The sequence below is a fragment of the Mesocricetus auratus genome, unplaced genomic scaffold (genome assembly GCF_017639785.1).
Source record: "Mesocricetus auratus isolate SY011 unplaced genomic scaffold, BCM_Maur_2.0 Super-Scaffold_100009, whole genome shotgun sequence".
Classification (NCBI taxonomy): Eukaryota; Metazoa; Chordata; class Mammalia; order Rodentia; family Cricetidae; genus Mesocricetus; species Mesocricetus auratus.
Genome location: NW_024429193.1, coordinates 55,449,557 through 55,471,884, shown reverse-complemented (window position 1 = coordinate 55,471,884; position 22,328 = coordinate 55,449,557). Strand labels below are relative to the sequence as shown.

Here is a 22,328-nt window from a genome sequence, read left to right as displayed (position 1 = left end):
CTGCATAAGGTATATCCCCAGGACAGGAAAGAGCTAAGAAATGCTGAAGGTTCTGCTGCTAATTCTTAGCACCAATGGGAAGAGGTCACTGCTAGTCTAGAAATGAGGGTGGGTCCAGGTGATGTGACAATGACAGATGCTGGCGATCTGGTAAGAGTCTACTAAGGGGTGGGAAAATCTTCCAAGCTCAACAGGAGCTACACATGTGGTTCTTCAGGTATCACAATTACTCCAGATACTAGGAACATTCCTCCTTTAGAAGAACACTTCCCATAGGCCCATCTCTTCTACAAAACTACTCTAGCGGTCTTCCAATACATACAGCAATCTGTGAGTATGGCTGCCATGGCTTCATTCTCAAGACCAGTTACTCAATGAGGCAGCTTCAAGACCCATGAAGCTGAAGGCCAGACGGATGGTGGACCCCGTCTAGCTCCTGCCAGAGACTCCACCTGGCCAGTCAGCCAGCCTCTCTCACACTATCCTTCTGCTCCCCTGAGCCAAGAAAAGCCTCCCCCCTGCTTCTCTTGCCTTCAAAGACGAGTGGAGAAATGGGCAGATACTAGGGAGGGGGAGGGGCTCTGTCACCCTCCACTTCTCACAATAAATCACAATAGTGCATCTGACCTAAGGGAGGGATGCTTTGTTGTACTGCTTAACTTAGTGCAAAATGGCTTATGGAAATCTTAAAAGGAAAAAAAAAGTCAGATCCCCTCTCTCCCACTTCTAGAAGCCAGATCTAGGGCCTTGCATATCTAGGCAATTACTCTACCACTGAACTTCTGAGTTTCCTGTGCCCTAGTCTCTAACCTCCAGATGGAGTCTTATTATGCAGCTCAAGCTGGCTTTGAACTCACTATATAGTTTACCCAGACTAGCCTCAAACTTTCAATCCTCACGCCTCAGTTTTCCAAGTGCTAGGTTTCCAGGTGTGTGCCACCATGCCCATAAAAAGGTATGTACACACCATAAAGAAGGTGTGTACCTTTTATGGGAAGATGGAAGAAGTAAATTTAATGGCTTAATGTTTTGGTTCCTACCTGACATGGCTGATATTTCATCCCCTCGTGGAAAAGCAGTTTCTACCAACCATGACAAAGGATGGGTGCCTGGATTAGCCCACTCCTTTTCTATCATCATTTTCTACTTTCTAGGTAATTGTATACAGTCCTTCCCTGATACAAATATTTTCAGAAACAAGGCAGGACACAAATAAATGCACAATTAGTAATAACAATAATAATGTTTCTATTTTGTTAGCCTCAAATTAAGATAGCTTCTTCTTACTCATTCGCTAATGAGCTATGTCATTTTAAGCAAGTAATTAACCTATGCACTTCTACCTCATGTGTAAATTAGGGAATAGCCTGTCCTATCTTCATTGAATTCAGATAACTGAATGTGTGAGCAAACCCAACAGCACTTAGAAGGCAAGGAAAACTCAAACTCAAGATATTCCAGATGACTATGATGTCAACTTTGCACAGCTGGGTTCACGAAATAGCAATAACCATGTGGTTTTTCTCATCTGTAAACAGCAAGTACAACTTCTGACACAAACAGGTATTAACTCGTAAATGCCCCAGAGAAAAGGACATGAACTTTGAAGTACCGATTTCTCCCATAAAGCCGAACCTCATAGTCATGCCTTCCAACTTGCCTTTAAGCTGAACACTTGCTATGACACAGTTGGAGAGGCCTGGCGTGGGTTACCTCTCCTGTCCCTGCGCCTTTTAAGGCAGGCTCTGTTGTACAGAGGGAGCTGAGGCATGGACTGAGCCAGGCGCCCTTTAGCTGACAAGTAGCAGAGCCAGGCGCTGACTGCACAGGCAACCTGACTCTAGAGTGGGGCTCTCACAGGTGACTACGCCATGGTGCCTACAACTCACTGGCCCTCTGATGCATCAGAATTGCACTGGGAAAGGAGAAGGGGCTCCCAGGGGTCACAGCATCACTGCGACGGACAGGGGCACTGAGTCTCTTTGCAGCAGCAGACACAGAAGAAGATCTGGGCCCTGTGTGAGAGCTGTACCTTTAACCTGCACTGTGTCCTCATAATTGCCCTGGACAGTGGCATCTGTGCTCGGGGTTGAGCACTTGTAGTGGCCCTGGTCTGAGGGCTGGACGTTCTTTATGTGCAGTTCCACAGCGTCATTGGCGGTTCTCCTCAGGAGGATGTCGCCCCTCTGTAGCCGCTCCCGGTACAGCTGTGCTGGGAAGCCCACTTCCCAGGTGCTGGCGAGCTCCACGAAGCTGCTTCCCGAAGATGAGAAGCTCCAGTCAAAGTTCTGCTCGCTGGGGCCATCGTAGTCGCTGACATTGCAGGGGATCACCAGCTCAGTGCCCACCACTCGAACCAGGCTGCCTGCAGGGACTCTCACCACACGACCTCGACAGACAGCTGCAACGACAGGAAATAAAGGCGGACCGTTAGCCAGGGAAGGCCTTCTTGGTATGACAGTGACATCTGAAGGATGTTTCTGCTCGGGGGCCCAGGGCAGATGGTGGCATCTGAATCTCTAAGAAAATGGACCCCATAGAAGAGGATTAAGCCATTCCTGAAGTTATTGGTCGGAAGTAGCACTTTCAAATGAGCGTCTTCCACACAACCAGTCTCCCAGGGCTGACAGGGAGACTAAATATGAAAAGTGGTCTAATCATGGCCTCAAAAGGCTTTGTCTCTTCTGTTAGCATTTAACATACTATCATCATGCAATGAGACATGAAAAGTTTCTGTGTGAAAGAAAAGGACACAGATCAGCACATATTTACATTCCTGCCCATCCCACATCAACCTTCATCCCTAGAGACCATGCCCAAGACCTGATTTATAATGATGGATGCCAATTTTCAAATCCTCGAGCCGCCTGCTGATTAAATGATTTAACTCCTGTTATCTGACATTGGTTATAAATTATTTTAAAAATATGACAATTTCACCAAGTATTAATTTTCTATTTTCTGGCTCATTTCCTTCTCTCTACTCTTCACTCTGATCTAAATGCAGAAGCTCAGAGGGAGGGAGGGATGCTGCCTGGGGTTGTCAGGAATACGGCAGTTTGTGGACAGAGCCAACGGCTGGCTGGCATTACCTGCCAGGAGAGCCTGTGCTCCACAGACCTCCGGGGCAGGGCCCTCAGTGACAGGCACCTACCTGTCCCTTTAGAGGGTCTCACTACAATGAACTTCATTCATTTAGCACTATTCTGTGGCATTGACAACCTGGATTCGGCATTTCCATTTAGATCAAATAACTAACTGTACCTCTCTTGATAGTCTACAAACAGATACAGCAATGAGTCAGGAGCTAACATGGGCTCTGAATCACAGAGATCAGAATTCAATCTCTCTTAGCTTGGTTTCCTTCATTATAAAATCAGATAAGATGGTATCAATGTAATAAAACAAAATGTTCAGCTGAGAGTCCTCTATGTACTATGGGTTCAATATGACGGGGCTTTCCATTGTCACTATTGTATTTCTATTATCTGTTATGAGTTGATCTGTGTGCCTCACGCAAAATTCATACGCTGGATTCTGAAATCCAGTATGTCAGAACACAGCCTTAATTGGTAATAGGGTCACAGAAGATGTCATCAGGCAAGCTGTGATGCGGTCACAGGGCATAGGGTAGGCCTCTGAACCAACAAGACTGGCGTCCTTAAAAGGGAGCTAATTTGGACTCACAGGGAGAACACTGCACGGTGATGAAGGGGGAGATCAAGGTGATGCATCTAAGAACCAAGAACCCCACAGACTGGCAGCCAGCCAGCACAGGCTCAGGAGAGGCAGGCAGGCCCAATCCTTCCTCTCAGCCCTCAGAGGGCACAGACTCTGGCCACCTTGCTTTGACCTCTAGTTTGTAAGGAAAAGGGTCTGTTGTTTAAGTCACCTGGTCTGCGGCATCATTCGCAGGAACCCAGCACACCAGGCTGCTTGTTTATTGCTGGTGTAATTCATGTTTTTCAAACTCTGTGGCCACCTATTAGTGGATTCCAAAATGAATTCATAGTGGTTGCGAGTGCTTTTAAAAATGGAATTTTAAATGAGCAGAAGCGATTAGGTGCAATGCACTTGGTAGGAGATAAACACTGCTATACACAGCACTTTGTTAGATAAACAAAGGTACACAGGAATCAGATTATGATGAAAACGTAACATAAATTTGGGTCAGAGTTGGAAAAAAAGTTGAGGGCCACTTTTTAAAACCTAGGCCGAGCAGTGGTGGCGCATGCCTTTAATCCCAGCACTCAGGAGGCAGAGGCAGGCGGATCTCTGTGAGTTTGAGGCCGGGCTGGACTGACAGCCTCCAAAACAATACAGGCAAACCCTGTCTCGTAAAACAAAAAAACAAAACAAAACAAAAACCTAACTCCCCGTTTTCTCTAACCTCAGAAGCATTATCAATTGTCATTTCCTTTGGGAAAGGAAAAAGACAACCGTGTAAGAGACATATTGACAGAGACAGGGTGAGACACTGTTCAAGTAAGGGGACTGTGGTGGTTTGAATGCAATTAGCCTCCATTATCTCATAGGGAATGACACTATTAGGGGGTGTGGCTTTGTTGGAGTGGGAATAGCCTTGTTGAAAGAAGTATGTCACTAGGGGCAGGCTTTGAGGTTTCCTATGCTCATGATACCACCAAGTGTCTCAGTCAACTTCCTGTTTCCTGCAAGATGTGGCTCTCAGCCCCAGCACCCCGTTTACCCGAATGCCATCATGCTCCCCATTATGATAAAGGACTGAACCTCTGAAACTGTGAGTCACCCCAATTAAATGTTTTCTTTATCAGAGTTGCTGTGGTCATGATGTCTCTTCGCAGCAATGAAAACCCTATCTAAAATAGGGACCAACTGTCTTCCTATCCTAGCTGAACTATGGGCAGGCCCAAAACAACTTCCCAACCTAACAAAGGTGGTTGAACCCCAAATCACATCACTGTCCTTAAAAATCAAAAGGTAGGGCTGGGGGTGGCATGCAGCTCAGCACTACAGTGCCTGCCTTGCAGGTGTGAGGCCCAGGGCGCCACTCCCAGCATTGAAAAGAAAGTTAAATAAATAGGTAAAATTAAATAAAGCTATTACATGCTTATAACTCCAACTGCTCAAGAAGTTAAGGATCACTTATGTCTGGGAGTTGGTAGCTCATTGACATTTCAAGACCCTGGCTCAAAAACAGAACCTGAAGGATATGGTGGTGTTCCCAAAGGTAGTTTGGTTTTGTTGAAGAATAAGCATTAGGGGAGAAGGATGTGAGGAGATGAAGCTCAGGCCAGGCCATGAAGAATCCTGTGTGTCTTCCATTCAACACATACTTATTGGATAGCTTGTGCACCTTTCTAGAAATGCCACCATGCCCTGTGGTACCCAGGATCTCTGCTCCATTGCCTCCTCCAGCCAGCATGCCTTCCCTCTTGCCAAGAGGAGGCTTCGGTGCCACCATCTCCTCAGTGAGGCACCCCCTCTCCTGGAATCACTCGCACACCCCTTCCTCAAATTCTATCACAGCCTGTGCAAGTCCCTGGATGGAAGCTATGTCACGGTGCTGCTGGGGAAGGAGACGGTAGAAACAGATACCCGAAAGAGCAAATTTTACTCCGAAAACCTATAAACCCGAGCAATGTCATGCGTGCAAGAACCAGGGTGTCCTCTCCTCCGAGCATACGGAGATACAAGATTTTGGTAACAGAATTTCAACTTGCCAGCAGCAATCTGGTATTTAGTACAGATTCCCCTTAATATTGTTAAATAGCGGCAAACGGTACTTAAAAATAAATATAACTTGTAAAAGGGAAAGCATATGGCTTTTCTCAAATCAAGAAGACTATCTGCAGAGCCACACTTGCCAATTTTTGTCACAACCTTTGGTAACAGCTGATAACTCAGGGGAAGGGGAAAAGACAAGTTTCTTCTGAGTTTCCACGCGCTACCAGTGTTTCAAATTAAGAGTCTTAAACATTTCTGATCCCAAACTATGTTACCAGGCAGTGGTGGCACACTCTTTTAATCCCAGCACTTGGGAGGCAGAGGCTGGTGAATCTCTTGAGACTGAGACCAATCTGGCCACCTAGCTCCATCTCCAAAAGGCATGTAAAGGTGAATGGAAAAAAATCAAACCTACAAGTTGTCCTCTGACTTTCGCCTGCATGCTGAGGCACATGTGCCACATACAGGGAGGAGGACACACAGTAGTAATCAATATGTTTTTAAAAATACATAATTTTTAAAAAAATAATGAAGGTTTCATTTGTTTCCCAGCGTCAGTAAAAGAAACCTTAATATGAAAGTCATTTAAAGCTTTGTTTGGTTTGTTTTATAGTCCAGGCTGGCCTCTCACTCAATGTCCTGAGACTCTTGAATTCTGGGAATGAACACTTGTGTTTCCATGCCCACTGGAAACCACTGCTCTACTAACTTTAAAAATACTACAGGAAATTAGTTGGTAAAGTGCTTGCATCACAGGCTCGAAGTCCTGGGTTCAATCCTCAGTACTGAACAAACTGAGCCTGGAAACAGAGGATCAGAAGTTCAAGGCCATTCTCAGCTACCTAGCCAAGTTAGATAGCCTAGACTACAGAACATAGCCTGTCTCAAAGAAATAAAGTACTATCAAGAATATTGTCATGGTGCATTACAAAAATCCACCTGATAAAAACCCAATAAAAATTCAGTAAAAAAAAAAACAACAACAACATCCAAACAGAATGACAATAAGATAAAGAAACAAAACCATAGGACAACTGTAGCATCATATTCCAGAAATTACAAAGTACATAGCTATCTTTGTCCTTTTGGGCCACTTATGACAGTCTCAGAGCATGTTATATCCTCCAAAAGCAAGGGTACTTTATTGGAGGGTGTGAAGAAGGCTCCTACACTCAATGAGTTTCAATCCCCATGGCTAAGAGCCCTGCACTTGTTATGACAACCTGCTCAGCTTAGACCCCTAGGTAAGCCATACAACCCTCCAGCCTCAGCACCCACTGCCCCTGCACCTGCTATGACAACCTGCTCAGCTTAGACCCCCTAGGTAAGCCACACAACCCTCCAGCCTCAGCACCCACTGCCATTGGGTTCTTGTGGAGCAGGGTCCAAGAATGGAATTCTGGGTGCTTGTGAGAAAACTCCAAGAAAACAAGACCAGAGTCTTGTGATCTCAATTTCTTCAAAACATGGAATTGTTCTTGGAATGTGTTTTCATGCTCAAGTGTAGCAGCCAGGGGTGAGTTTACTTCAGATGACTCATTATTGCTTGCTATTAATTATATGCCTCTATGAAAAAGCATGTTTTTGTCACGTGTGGTCTATCCTTGTAACTGTATACTTTACTCATGTGATTCTTAACCCTCAGAAGATAAACCGTCGGATGCTCTGAAAAAGTTAGCTACTGCATGAGCCATTGGTCTGCCTTATTTTTAGGCTCCATTCTCCCAGGTCCCACTGCCAATTAGAGCAATAAACAGTCACATTTAAATATTTTTTCTTAAATCTACAGAAGAAAAAAGTCATTTAATGTAACCATTGCTAACTTCGCCTGTCATTATTCCAACTAGCAAGTCCTGCCCCCACAAAAAAAAAATACAAAATTCATGTTTCTTCTTGTACCCTGCTTTCAAGGAACATCAGTTTAAATATGACATTCAACTATGAAAATCATTTAGCTTCAATTAGAAATAATCATCTCCTTCTTTTTACTTCCCATGCTGTCTTGTAAGCCTAGCTTTTTATCTCATTTCAAAGTTCTCTTTGCATTTATATGTGTATCTCATTGTAAGTTCCCTCAAATACTTGGGGGAGGGATAAGTAGGATAAATCTGTAACTCACTTGCCCGTGTACTGTTTCTGGTATAATAAAGTTGTGTGGATCAGACAGCTGTCTTTGAGAAGCAGCAATGGTCGTCAGGTTAAAACTGCAACAGCCTAGATCAGTGCCTCCATGAAGTATGAATGAGTCACTGAACCCAATGATGCCCCATGCTTCTGCTCTTTACAAACATGCCAGTGCTCAAGTGGTTCAGGCCACAAAATGTATGTCTAAACACAGAGCTTTGAACACCTTGTGGGACCGAGAAATAACCCGAAAGTTCAGGAACACATAGAGAGCTAAGTTAAAGAGCCAAGATTCTGCTTGGGGGTTGGAGGCTGGGGCAGCCAAGAAGTGACCCTGGCATCATACAGGGCTTTTTCCTCTTCTCACACAATGCATATCTCAAAGGATAGGTCATACATATGGAGGGCAGGGTAAGGAGCCAGAAGGCTAAGCACAAAAGGAAACCAACAGGTTAAACCACACGTGTGATCCCAGCTCTTAGGAGGCTGAAGTAGGAGGATCCTGAGAGTTTGAGGCCAAGCAGAGTGAATGAATCCCAGGTTGGCCTGGGCAATAGAGGAAGGGCCTGCTTCAAGCAACAAGTTGCTTACCTAGCACATTAAGCTGTGTTTTCTAAAACCAACTTGCAGAATACAGACATCGAAACGGCAATTCTGAATCCACAAAGCAAGGTAGGTAAATCTTTTGACTTTTAGCTATAGCCTGAAAGGGCCATGCTCTTAGATCAAAAGCAAAGCTGAAAATGGAATTAGAGCCAGCAAGACTGAGATCCAGGGCAACAGCATCGCTCACTGGAGAAAGGGAAGCTTCTTGCTGTGCTGGTGCATCAGGGCAAAAGTGTATCTTCTTGGGCAGAAGACGAGATCATCCAGGGACTGAACGGCTTCTCCATGTTCACCTGCTGCTTATGGGACAGTCACAATGCTAGACCACTTGCCTAGTAAGTGAAAGACCCCTGGGATCAATCCCCACTACCACAAGGATTAAATGACAATAATAAGCTGGAGAGACGGCTCAGCAGCTAAGAATGCACTGATCTTGTAAAGGAGTAGAGTTCAGTTCCCAGCATCCGCTTTGGGGAGCTCACAATCACCCACAACTCCAGCTCTGGGAGATCTGACACCTTCTTCTGGCCACTGAGGGCACATGCACATGCACGTGCATACACCCACAAACATATACACATGTACGCATGAATACGGTAATAAACAAAAAGGTTTTTAAAAATGAGAAAGAACCAAATAGCTAAAAATAAAACACACTAGACACAGAGCCAAAGGAATAGAGATATTGATGCAGACATGGATATTAAAATAATCATGACTTATTACAGAAGTAGCAAATAGGATTACCTACTAAAACTAGGACCCATTAAAATGGAAATTTAAATTCTAGAAATAAAAAATACAGTAACTAATTAAAGAGTTCACTAAGTGGTTCTGATAGCAGTTTATAGGTAGCATAAAAGCAGTCAGTATAACTAATCCACCTGAACTCCAGGGTATAAAAAAGATAAAAAACAAAAGACAGATGGGCCAGGTGGTATGGTGCATGCCTTTCTTTAATCCCAGGACTCGGGAGGCAGAGGCAGATGGATCTCTGAGAGTTTGAGGCCAGCCTGATCTACAGAGTGAGTTCTGGGATAGTTCAAAGCTACACAGAGAAATCATGCCTTGGAAAAAACCAAAAAACCAAAGGACAGATGGCAGTGGTGAACGCCTTTAATCCCAGCACTCCCAGGAGGATCTCTGTGAGTTGAAGGCCAGCCTGATCTACAAAGCAAGTCCCAGGACAGTCGATGCTACACAGAGAAACTGTCTCAAGCAAAACAAAACAAAAGAAAACAACAATAAAAATAAAGGAGGATGTGAAGAACATGGGCACAGTAAAAAAGTTACAAATATGTGTAACAGGGTCCTAGGAGGCGTGAGAGAGAACAGATTCTTAAAGAGACAATGGCTAACATTTCCTTAAACTAAACTTACCTATACTCTGCTGCAAAAGCAAGCAGCACTATTTATCACAAGCAAGACAAATTGGAGGTTCAGCCCGGTGAGAGTGCTGAGAGGCAGAGAAGGGAGCCACAGCACAACCGATGACTGACATTCAACGCAAACAATGGTAGGAAAAGCATGGGGTGGCAGCCTTCAAGTGATTTTTCTAAAAGTAACTGCCAACCTCGAGTCCCCCATTCAGAAAAGGATGGAGGGGGCACTTTTAAGTGGAAAGCAAAATAAATATGCTTTCAACCAACTCAAAAAGATAATTAATTGGCATCCAAAAGGAACACTAAATGGAGTTCTTCAGACAGAAATAGCTGGTTCATCTTGAAACCATAAAAAAACGAGAAGGCACAAGGACAGACAGAAATAACTGCGGGTGGCACTACAGAATCTGACCAAATAATAGCAGTGACATCTTTTGGACTTCAATCTATATACTTAATAAAAATATATGAGATCCATAGCATACAAAGCAGTAAGAGGGGGTAGAGTCAACTGGAGCTTAGATGTCCCCCGGAATTGGTAAAGCATTCCCTGGTGGGACCTGTGTGACAGCTCAGTGAATAAAGACACTTGCCACCAATCCTGATGACCTGAGTTAGATCTGGGAAACTGACTTGTGGAATCTCACATACACCACACAAAATAAGTGAAAATATAATACTTTTTTAAAGCTCACTAATAGAGAAGTTAACAATGGACAGAGTTTGTTGTTTTTTAGCAATTCTAGTTAAACAAGGGGTACATTTAATTAAACAGTTCATACATATTTAAGCAAAATAATAATTTTTAAAAATCTAGCCAATTTCAGCTTTTCTGCATTAATTCAGCCAAAGGTAAATGTGGCTGAAAGAGTTACTGGTTAAAAGTGTAACAATATGTGTTTTAATCTCTAGGTTAGCCACAAAGAGAAAAGGTTGAGCCTGGGGGCGGGGGGGAGGCGAATCTGAAGTCACAGCACTTGTGAAGACAGACCAGAAGCCAACCTGGGCTACATGAGCCAACCTGGGCTACATGAGATCCTATCTCAGACAACAACCAAACAAAAAATGGGAGTGGGGGGGGGAGATAACAAGTTGGAGAAGGGATAGAAAAATATCCCAACTTCCACCTAATGTCACTGAAGCATGGCTCAGGTATTTACTTTGTAATATACTGTCTGATTTATCAAGAGCACACTGTGTGTCTCTGATATGCCATGCTCTGAGTTGGGCGCTGTTCAGAGAACTTCTAATCCAGCAAACACACCAGGATGTAGGTGTTCCCAACTTGCCACAGACTAGGAGAAGTTAGGTGACCCGAGGGACACCGGGACAGCTTACGAGGAACAGAGTCCCCGACCCAGTGACTTTGAGGAACTACCATGCAACCACAAGCTGGGTTGGTTCTGCCTCTGTTGGTTTTATCTGCTCTGAGGGAAGGAGCTTAACAGCTGGAAATTCCTTCCGAAATATTTCCTATTCCCCGATAGCAATATGAAGTAGGTAGACAACAAAGCAACAGAGGAGACGAGGAGAGTAAATTTCTAATCAGCAAATAGGTGAGAAATGAAAGAGTCTTGTCAAAACAATCCCAGGGGGGTTGGCAAGACAGCTCATTGGTTACCACTCTTACAGGACTGGAGTCTGGTTCCCAGTTCCCACAGTGGGTGGTTCACAAGCCTGTGACTCCAGGGCATCTGACTCCCTCTTCTGGACTCCAGGGTACCCACACAAACATGAGCATACACATACACATCAATAAAAAAATTTAAATCCATTGCTCCCCACTTTCAGTTTGGAAGTGATGCCAACTCTAACACACGCACGCGTGCGCGCGCGCGTACACACACACACACACACACACACACACACAGTGGAAAGGTAATGCAGGCTTTATCTCAAAGTCCTCTCAGAAGGATGCCTAGAAGCCCTAGGCTCTGGCATCTCAGCGGCAGACAGTTAATGGAGAACTGACTCTTTCCAGATTACCATTCCCTCCCTTTCGAATACTCAAGAAAGTAATTAGATGCCTTCAGGTTTGCTGTATCTGGAATAGCTGAGGAGAGACAGGAAATGCCAGGCAAGGCTTAAGGCTTTCAAGGTAAACAATGACCATGTGCACATGTGTGTAGCAGTAAGTCCCATTGGCAACCGTTGGAATTGTTAAAAGAGAGATGAGACGATAAAGACCAAGCTTTATTTATTGATCACTTCCTACCTCCTCCTGATAGCCAAGGGAAGTAATTTTATTTCTCAGGTTATCATCAACATTATTCTAAATCAAGACCTGCAGAGTGTGGCCTAGCTACAAAGCATTCTTGCAATCTGTTCCTATTATTGCTCAAATTTTTATCATCTGGCTTTCAGATTGGAGCCATTTGTAAGATATGTATCGGCTGTTATGATGACAGCAGTACAGGCAAAGCTAAACCCTGAAATACGCGGAGCTCATAGTGCTTCAGTGGTCAAAGGCACAGAAGCCGCTCTTCCCCAGCCACCCTTGCAGGAGACCAGGTGCCCATGGAGTCCTACAACGATGTCCCAGTCCTTGTGTGAGCTAGCCGAGAACATACACAGAAGGACAAACTTACAGACCTTGTAGTGAACCTCTGCCAGAGTTCCCGCCTCTACAAATGAAAATCCTTTGTCTCCCTTCAGTCTGCCTCTGAGAGACCTGGCATCGGGGGAACATGCCAATGTTCATCGAGACAGTCCCTAAGTGATGGGAATGCTGCAGTGTACACATTAAACAAGTTACAGCTGGCAGAGAATGTGAAATAGTCACACATGGCCAGCACTTCAAAAATGCCATCCCAAAGAAAATACGGGTCTACTAGAATGGGGCCTTTAAAAAACAGAAAGTTCGGCTAAGACCTCACTTTTGAACATACAATGTCTCCCCTGTGCTCACGTGTGTGGACACATGTGCGGTCTTTGAAAGGCTGTGGAATCTTTAAGTAAAGGAGGCCAACTGGAAGTATAGTCTGGCTCTACAACCTGTCTGCTCTTGACTTCCTGCCCCACCGAGAAGTGAGATGGTGAAGAACACCGATGGACAATCCTGCCACCTGCCATCCTCCGTCACGGATCATATCCACAGATCTGTGAGCCAAAGCCCCTCCTCTCTTTAAACTGCTTTTGTTGGTATTTGGCCACAACAATAATAACCAATGTACTCCCTAAGATAAACCAGAATTATTAATTCAGTAAATAACTACAGTGCAAGAAATCCCTACGCTAGACCATAGGCACATGAGGTATGCCTGCAGTCTTGAGGGGTGTGCAGTGTAATACAGAGAAGCGCTAACAAGTACTGTGGGGTTGAAAAAGAACAAACAAAATCGAGAGCATTCCCATCTGTCGCACCTGCTGTGCGGCCTGCATCCGAGAATGTAGCGAGGTGGTCGGGATAGATGACACAGAGACCGGTCGGTTGTTTTAAGAAAACTTTATGCTTCCCAAGTCAGCTTAGGAGGGAGACCCCAGTCTGCTTAGGAGAGCTCTCAGGCGAAATCTCAGGAGAAGTCTCTCTAAGAAAAAGGAGCTTCCCTTTTTAAGGACTTTTGCCATCCATTTACATACCATTCTTTCCACTTCTCACCCTCCTGGCTGGTGGTTTAATCTCCGGCCCCAGAATCGGGGAGACACCACAGGGGGCAGGAAGAGGCATCTAGCCATAGGAGGTGTGGAAGGCATGGTATTTCAGTGAGCCAGCCCTATCTGAGCCCTATCAAGCTTTAAAGCACTGAATTGTTTTCAGTAAACAATACATAGATGCCTGCTCCCAGGCCAAAGGGGAAGTGGGTTTCTGCTCAAGGTCTGGTGTCCCCACACCCATCCACAAAGTTTGGTGAAGGGAGCTTCAGGCAGGGTCATTATTCCAACTGGGTCTTTGAGAAATGGCAGGGTGAATGGGGAGGCTGAACAGACACATGGAAGAAGAAGAAAGTGACTTAGATTAGGGTATGGCTTGAACAAAGATCTATGTATAGAGTGTGTACCCAGAGATGATGTGGTAGCCCATGGATTACGCCAGACCCTCTCCTCCATAAAAAAACAAACAAAACCCAACAACAACAGGAAAATAAAATGAGGGTTAAGCCAAGGGGATCAGACAGAAGCAGCAGCTTTCAGCTGCATTGAAGGATTGCCGTGAGAGAAGCCAATGGGAAGCTTGCAGTCAGTAAAACCCATTTTCCAAAGGAAACACTAGAAAACCAGTGAAGTTCAGACAGGTTGAAATGTCCACTAGGCAGCTGGAAACGGGGTGGGGTGGGGGTAACTAACAGGCTACAGGGATGAAGACAAGTGGTCCAGAGAACGAATCCTTATCCTCTCAACATATGCATGATAGTTGCCAGGTCCACAGTCCTGTGCTGTCATTTATATCCAGAAACCTCTTAGTCTTCAGACTACATTCCTTGCTTGGGTCCCAAGAGGAAAAGGAAATGGCTGTCTGGAGACTTTTTGTGACCACCTGAACTAGAACTAATGGGTTCTTTACAGTCCATGCTTCTTCTGCCTGGGTAACCATTACCTTCTGCATCATCGACAACAACAGTAAGGAAGGCTGTCAAAGATGGAGGACACCACAACCTAGGAACCAACTCTCAGGTCACATCTCACAGACTAGACCAACAGCTAACTGAACACAACCTGACAGTGCTTCCAATTCTGGGGCCTTGGAGAGACTGTGGCAAGCTGAAGACATATGAATCTTTAATGCTACATTATGAAACTGTTAGGTTTAGAGTAGGTCAACTTGGCTAAGCCCAAACTACATTTTCCAGAATCCTCTTCTTTCTGTAACTCCAGGTTAGAGTTGAACAAGACAGAGTTTCCTCTAGGAGAAAAGCTGCAGGACTTCTGCTCTGGTGGTCTCAGGTTACAGGCAGGGAAGAGAGCAGAAACACACCTGGTCCCCAAGCCACAGGCAGGGAGATGGAGCAGAAGTACCCCGCCCCCCAGCCCAGTCCTTGCTCTTTCTCTCCTGCTTCTTCCCAGATGTTGCTCTTATGGACCCTATGATGCCCAAGACCATTGGGTACTTGGATACAAGCTCAGAAGTAAACAGTGAGGTAGAGACCATTCAGATCACCACATCGGTCCCTCTAGAGACTCCACGCTGCTTGGTTCCAGATTCCTCCACAGTCCTCAACTTGCCCACCCACCCAAGCACAGGAAGGCCAGTCAGTGACTGGCTCCTGACCTTTCAACTCCCCTTCCAGACTCCCATAGTTGTGTGAATTCTAGTTTCTATCCCATAATATTTATAGTGACTCCAGATCCCTGCAGGAGCTTAACCAAGTGTTGAGTAGACAGCTAACACCCTTAAGGACTCAGAACCTCTGACAGAGCCCTGCTCCCTACAGTTTGCAAACATGATTTCATACTCCCCCTGGAGAGGGTTAAATAAGACAACTGAGGTTCCAAAAGTCATATGCCCAAATGATAATTTTTACCAAAAGGAGAAAAATAAAGAGATGTAGAAAAACCACTTCAAGACAATCTGTACCACTGACTAAACAGCGTAAGCCAATAAACACAAGATGATTTAAAACGATTCTCTGTCCATGGACCATAGACAGAGAAGGCTGAAGCATCATCTACCCACAAGGATTAGTTCAGCATAGTCTACAAAATTAACAGCTGCTAGGGGCCCAGGCACTGCCTAGCATCCCTCTCTACTCAGCCATTCTCAAGCCTCTCCACGCACAAACCGGCCAGCATCGCCTGCCAAGTTCTGTGTGAACACCTGGTCCTCCTCTGAGCCGTGTGCTTAAAGAGCACAGGATAGCACTGAGCTTGAACTTGCAAACGGGCATGAAAGACACCTGAGCTGATTCTGGGGCCAGGCTCCCCTGCTCACTACCTGGTTAGTGTTTTCATCTTACTATTTCTTAAACCAGTTTCTCCTCTTTCTGACTGGTGTAGTCCTCCTCCCCAGCAAGACCTAGAACCTGTTCTTGAGGCTCAAAGACTGTGCCAGGTACTGTGGGTGGCATGGGGTCTATGCCAGCTTCCCAGATGAGTCTTGGTAAAGAGCTGAGTGTGACTGTCATGCAAGGAATTCAGTGGAAAGATTCTGGGTTTGTCTGCATGGTTTTTTTAAAGAAAAGATTACATCACTGAGATAGGAATGAAAATGCCTTGCATTCACAAACTCTTTACTGCACACCTATTGTATATAGAGTCGTATGAACTTATAGGACCTCTGTGACACGGCACAGCTAGGGACAGAGAGATCCTGCAATCAAAAGAGCATCAGGTAATTAAAGGAACAGAGAGACCTAAAGCATTTCAGGTGATGTGTGGGACTCTCTCAATTGTATGACATTTTCTCCACCCTCAGCCTTTTCCCAGAGATCCTACATCTAGGCATGCCCAAACTTTTAACAGAAACAATGACCTCAATAAAGCCCAAGCTCAGGAACCATGTTATCCAGTCACCAATAATAGATTAGATAGATAGATAGATAGATAATAAATTCGAAATAAAAAGCTATTATGTTTTAAGTTTACAATTTTTGTTGGGCTACATGCATGGCTCTTCTCGGCTGCATATAACACACACCCTGTCTACGAGTCATCTTTTACTACAGCTACAAGCTTTCATTCAAAGCCAGCATGCAGATGGGATGTCACACACCTGTAATCCCAGCACTTGGGAGGTCGAAACAGAAGGTCGTAAATTCAAGGCCAGTCTGGGATATATAATATATTCAGAACCAGCCTGGCCTACATAGGGAAACTTGTCTCCAAAAAACACCCAAAAAACACCACACACAAAACAAAACAAAAAAGCCAACAAGCACTTATAAATCAGGGTATTTCTTTCCCTGCATTCTTCTATCTGCTTGGAAAACCTACCCCTTCTCAGCCAGACAAAACCTACTGAATGTCATGACTTAATGAGCTCCAATGAGTCCATACTGTGAAGCTTCAGTGCCCACTCAGGGAGAGTTCAGAAAGTAGCTGCAGGTGGCTGGCCCACCCACCAGCATTCCAGCGGTCTGTCTCCCTCACCGTCTCCCTCACTGGTTGTGAGACCTAGAGAAACAGACAGCACACCACATCCCCGGCCCAGCCTGATGATGTCGTAGTAACTGTGGTTGCTCCAATCTCCATGAGTTCCTGGGCTTTCAAAGGCATATGGAACCTTGTTCCTCATCCAGGTGTGTTAACAGGAGTACTTCATCTCATTAATTTTAAAAACAGTCCCTCACTAAGACATTTTCAGTCAAGCTCTTGGTTGAGCTCATCACAGAAAGTGAAGGGCACATGTCTGGAGGAAGTATGACACATGGCATGGTCAATGAGATGGGCTACAAGCACCACAGCAAGTGACATCCTGCCAGTCTCAATGTCCTCAACACCAACTCTCCACCACATCACAGCACTCATCTCTGAGATAACAACAGCCAATACTTGGGTGCTTCAGGGCTTTCATGAAAGGTTCTCTCTATGCCACTAAAGCCTGGACAGATGCACAGGTGACCCCAGCAGTGACACAATTGGGCAAAGAAGCACACCTGTGTTGTGGAATATTCCTTTACATTGTGTGAAGATGTGTCACTTTAATTGGTTTAATAAGGAGCTAAGTGGCCAAAAGCCAGGCAGGAAGAGGTTAGGCGGGACTTGAGGGCAGAGAGAAAAGAAGAGGAAGTTCTAAGAGGAGGAGACATACCAGAAGAGATGGAGAGGACACAGGGCTCGCAAGAGGAGATGTAAAAGTCACGAGCCAAGTGGCAGCACATAAACTAATAGAAATGTGTTAACTTAAGCTGTAAGAACTAGTTAGAAACAAGCCTAAGCTAAGGCCAAACTTTCATAGTTAATAAGACCCCATGGCCAAAAGAAAAATCTGCTTTCTTAGCCTTTCTGCAAAAGCACCTCTACCTGAAGTGGTAGAACGCTCCCCAACTTCCTTAACTGTTTCTAAACTTTCAGTCTTTAGCAATCGTTGGACATTTCTCCAATGCCACTTCTCCCATGGATGTCAAACCTGTCAGTTAAGGAGTCAAGGGACCGTGTCTATGTCCTTATGTGCCCCAGGTTCTAGAATAATGATTGGCACAGGGTAAGTAATAAATAAGGGGTTTGAATGAGGCAGACAGTGAGACGTGGCACAGGCTGCAGGCTGCAGCCTCACGGCCCTACCCTGAGACATGGCTGGGAGCTGGCTGCTCCCTACAACAGTGATGACAAGAAGACAGTCTGTGGTTGGGACCAACCCAGCCCCAGGGTGCTGGAAACAAGCACTGGGGTGAAGGCAGTCTGTTCCCTTCACTGCAGACATCAGGATGAGGCTTGGAGTATGTCGGGGGAGCAGATACTGTGTGTGGAATGGGAGAGGCTACACCAACCCCACAAAGGGAGGAAGGGTGGGGACAGTGAAGGGACAATACTGAGAATCTAAGAGTGGTGTATCTTACACACAAGTTGCCAAGAGAAGAACAGAGGTGATTCACAGGAAGGACAGAGACTTTCTCACTGTGCACACATTTGTGTGTGGCGTGTTTGTATGTGTGGCGTGTTTGTGTGCTTGTGTATGTGCACATGCATGCATGTGTGTATATATAGATCTTATCTGTTTGTTGGTTTTCTTTCCATGAGTAGACTCTATTTTTCCTCTTCTACTGTACAAGTTTCAGAAATCAAGTCAAAACCAGATGACAAGCACACAGACAAAAAACAGCAGGGAGCTGTGTCTGGGATTTTAGCTACTCAAGGTGCTGAGGCAGGAAGATCCCAAGTTAAAGGTCTACCTAGGCAATAGTGTGGGTTAGAGGCCAGCCTGGGTAACTTAAGGAAACCCTGTCTCAAAGTCAAAAGGCAGGGAAGGGGTGGCTAAGGAAATAGCTCCGTGGTATAGTACTTTCTTAGTATGGGTTAAGTTCAAGGTTCAATTTCCAATACAAAATCAAAGACTGACAGACAGACATGACTCATAGACAGTCTTTGTTAAGAACAACAGAACCTCAATTTCACATGGTGTGTGTGTGTGTGTGTGTGTGTGTGTGTGTGTGTGTACCATACGAATACCATATTATATACACATATCTCAGTGGTACTTTCCAAGCATATAATATACACATATCTCAGTGGTACTTTCCAAGCATATAAGTAAATCCAACCATACAAAAACTCATGGCGCTACACACTTAGATGAGCAAGAAGCCTCCCTGCCTCTGCGACCCTCCAGGGACGCCCAAAGAGAACAACTTCCACAATTACTTATGCACCAGGCACCACACTGCACTTTCTGGGACTCATACTGATGTTTCAGATAAGCCTGTTTGTGGGATAAATGGTTATTAAAGTGGGACTCCAACAAATAAGCTACATGACTACATAAACCTTGTTTCCGTAGAAAACCAACTAATGTTCCAACCTTCCTCTCCTCTGGTGATAGCCCTCTGAAGAAACACTGTGTTAAACGACCTAAGGGGAACATCAGTAATTGTTTGGTGAGCTGTTTTCCTCGTAAGAAACAACCAAAAATAGGCTTATGGCTTGACTTATCACCTTCATTTAACAGGCTTGCTTCCTGGAAGCCCCAGAAGACTTCACATGCCATGTGTGCACGTGACTCAGGATGCTCTGTGGGTGCTGACAATGCTGCCAACACCTTTCAGGGTGACTTTGCACACGTCTTCCTCTCTACCCACTCCCCTTCCCAGAATTTAATATCTATAGCCCCTGAGGTCTCATACTTTCTCAGCTAATTCAGCTAATCCCTAAATGGGATGCCAAGCCGGACACATTCATGTTTTCCCAGTGATCACTTCCCCATCTTTCCACTCTCTGGCCCACCTGCCCTGTGACACTGTTCCACGGTAAGAGCTCCTGGCCCCAGTTACACCCCTTTAATTCTGACAGCCCCACTTGCACAGCCGTCCCATAACTGACTCACTCAGACCCTTAAAAGCACCTAGGATCCACCCCTCTGTTCAGTTACGTACAACTGGCTCCATTTCTCCTTGGGAATGCATTTAATTCCTCTGTAATGTGTCACAGTGTCAGGAACATGGCAAATATTCCCTGGTGCTGCTGAGGGAAAGCAGGAATGCCTCGGACTGCAGAGAAAACTAACAGCAAATCATTTGTTCCTTCTAGAGCTACAGCCCTGCCTACTGACTAATATGACAAAGTGTCCGCCATGTACCCTGCCCTGGGTCAGGCATCATCGTCTTAACTTGGATTTACTGTATGGATTTCTCAATCAAGGATGACAGACTGTAATGTCTTCTAATAAATAAAAAACATTTGGATGTGCCAGCTTTCAGAAAATGGAAAAATGAATAGCTGTGCCAAGTGCTTCTCTCTCTTTTTTTTTAGCTCCTCATTGCAATATAAGCTAAGAGGCAACACCAAGTCCAACATTGCCCCTGGTCATCGTGAGAGACAATGCATTTAGAAAGCAGGACCAAACCCATCACCTCCAGAGTAGGGAAATAACAAGTTATTAGCACACAGGATTCATTCCTAACGGGGTCTCTCTTATTCAGTATCAGCACACAAGTGAGGTAGCATTGCTGGACTTAGCTGCACCTCAAAGCAGCCAGGCAAGACTGGACAATAGCCAAGGTGCATCAAGTCATAGGCCAGAAGCACAGGCTCCTACCAGTATCTATCTCACAGCTTTCTAGGACACATCCCTCAACGGAGGGCGCCAAGCAATAATCTTGAACTTTCCCCTTTCAGACCGAGGGAGAAGGAAAACCCCCAGAAACACAGGGCACATTTAGCCAATTAAGACTCGTATGAGGGCAGGGAGTGTCAGAATCTGAACTCTCCTACCCTTTCAGGAAGGGTGTCAATGCTTAGATGCATCTAAATACCCTTCTTGCTGTACTGGACATGGTGACACATGCCTGCAATCCTTGGGAGGCTGGAGCAGGGACACCATGCACTTGAAGCCAGCATGGTCAGGAGGGAAGAGGGAAGCAGAAAAGGAGAGAGGGGGGAGGGAAATAAACAGCAAGAGTGCACCAGCTGGGTAAGCACAAGCACATTCCTGTAGGGCAGAGCCATCAATCAGGCTCTCTAGGAGACCCAAAGGATAAAGGTAGAAGAAAACACAGGTTTACATTTCGGAAGGTTGGGACTTAATCACATAATCCCAACCTACTGACATTGAATATCTTCAATCAAAACTTACCCCACCAACAAATAAAAAGGCAGTGATATAATTAACATCAGCCACTTTCAAAGGCTGTGTGGGTTTTATCATTTCTGTGTTGTGGTTGTTTTCCCTAGAAATCAGCCTGGAAGCCCAGTTATCCTGGGGATGAGGTCCCCAGAACCCTAAAGAACCTAGAAGGAGATCCCATTTCACAGCACGTAAAAAGAGAAGCAGTCGCTGCTGGACAGAACAGCAATGGCACCAGTCAGTGACCAGCCCCAGGCCAGGCAAGGGAGAAACTACACCCAGGCATGGGCTGCAGACTCGAGCAGTGCTGGGGAAGATGGCAAAGAGCCAGCAAAGCCAAGGCCAACCAAGAGACCCATATGGCCAACAGCAGGAGTCAGCCCACTCAGAGAAGTCTGCAGATAGAAGGAGAGTCCTTCAGGACCAGCTAAACTAATCCTTTTTACAGGGGCTAAAGCTACTCAGCAATTTGTTCAAGGTCAAGAAACTAGTGAGGAGAAGGAATAAGGCCAGGATCCAAGCCTTGGGTCTTAAAGACAGTGAGATGATTGTTAGTGTGTGTTAGCTGCTACTTGTATCAGCAGCTTCCCTCGAGTAGAGATCCATTTGAAGGATGTGTGAGTTTGCTTCAGCACATCTGTCACTTACAGTGTGACCCTGAGCAATTTATTTCACTGTGCCTCAGTTTCTTCACCTATCGGGTGGGGTTAGTAACAGGACCCATCTGGTGCGGTTATGAAACCTATTCAACAAGTCAATAGTTGGGAAACACAGGGTCTAGAATACGCTGCACACTATAGAGAAGGAAAGAAGGGACTTCCTAGAGAATCCTTATACTGGTTGCTCCCCAGCCCCTATTTACCACAGCTACCAGTTTTCACCATGTTCCCTACCCTGGAACCAGGACTTCTAAAACATTGCATGGCTCTTGCCTACAATGTCTGGTATTAGAGCTAAGCAATCAGAACAACAGAAAGACTGATTAAATGCTCACTTGATGCCTGCTGCCCCATCTATCGCCCCGCAAACCCCTAAGTTGAAGATTCTAGATTCTGGACCCTCACATCCTCTGTCTTGAAGTTTCGTTCACCTGTGTGTCCTACTTGCTTTCCTTGGCCAACCTTCCCTGTGATGTTCTCAGAGGCTCCCTTGAGTCCTTGGTCCCCTATCCTAACCTCATTCCACGGAAAGACATGTCATTCTTCCTACGTGCCAAATTTGGTGGATTAAACACAAAACCAAGCTGACAGCTTCCAGTGCATGCCCACACTCTCTCCATCCTTTATTGCTAGCTGAATGCCTCCTACATTCACAAAGTCCAGCACTAACCCACACCTATCACTGCCATGACCTTTGCC

At 45.3% G+C, this 22,328-nt stretch overlaps 1 protein-coding gene across 1 annotated transcript in view; it reads right to left on the bottom strand.

Annotated features, from left to right (window-relative positions):
- Ptgfrn (prostaglandin F2 receptor inhibitor) overlaps window positions 1-22,328 on the bottom strand; it is a 69,060-nt gene that overhangs the window by 38,433 nt on the left and 8,299 nt on the right. Inside the window, exon 2 of the mRNA XM_005076518.4 lies at window positions 2,033-2,401. Within this exon, the coding sequence (XP_005076575.1) occupies window positions 2,033-2,401 (369 nt within the window). The remainder of the gene's footprint in view (window positions 1-2,032; window positions 2,402-22,328) is intronic.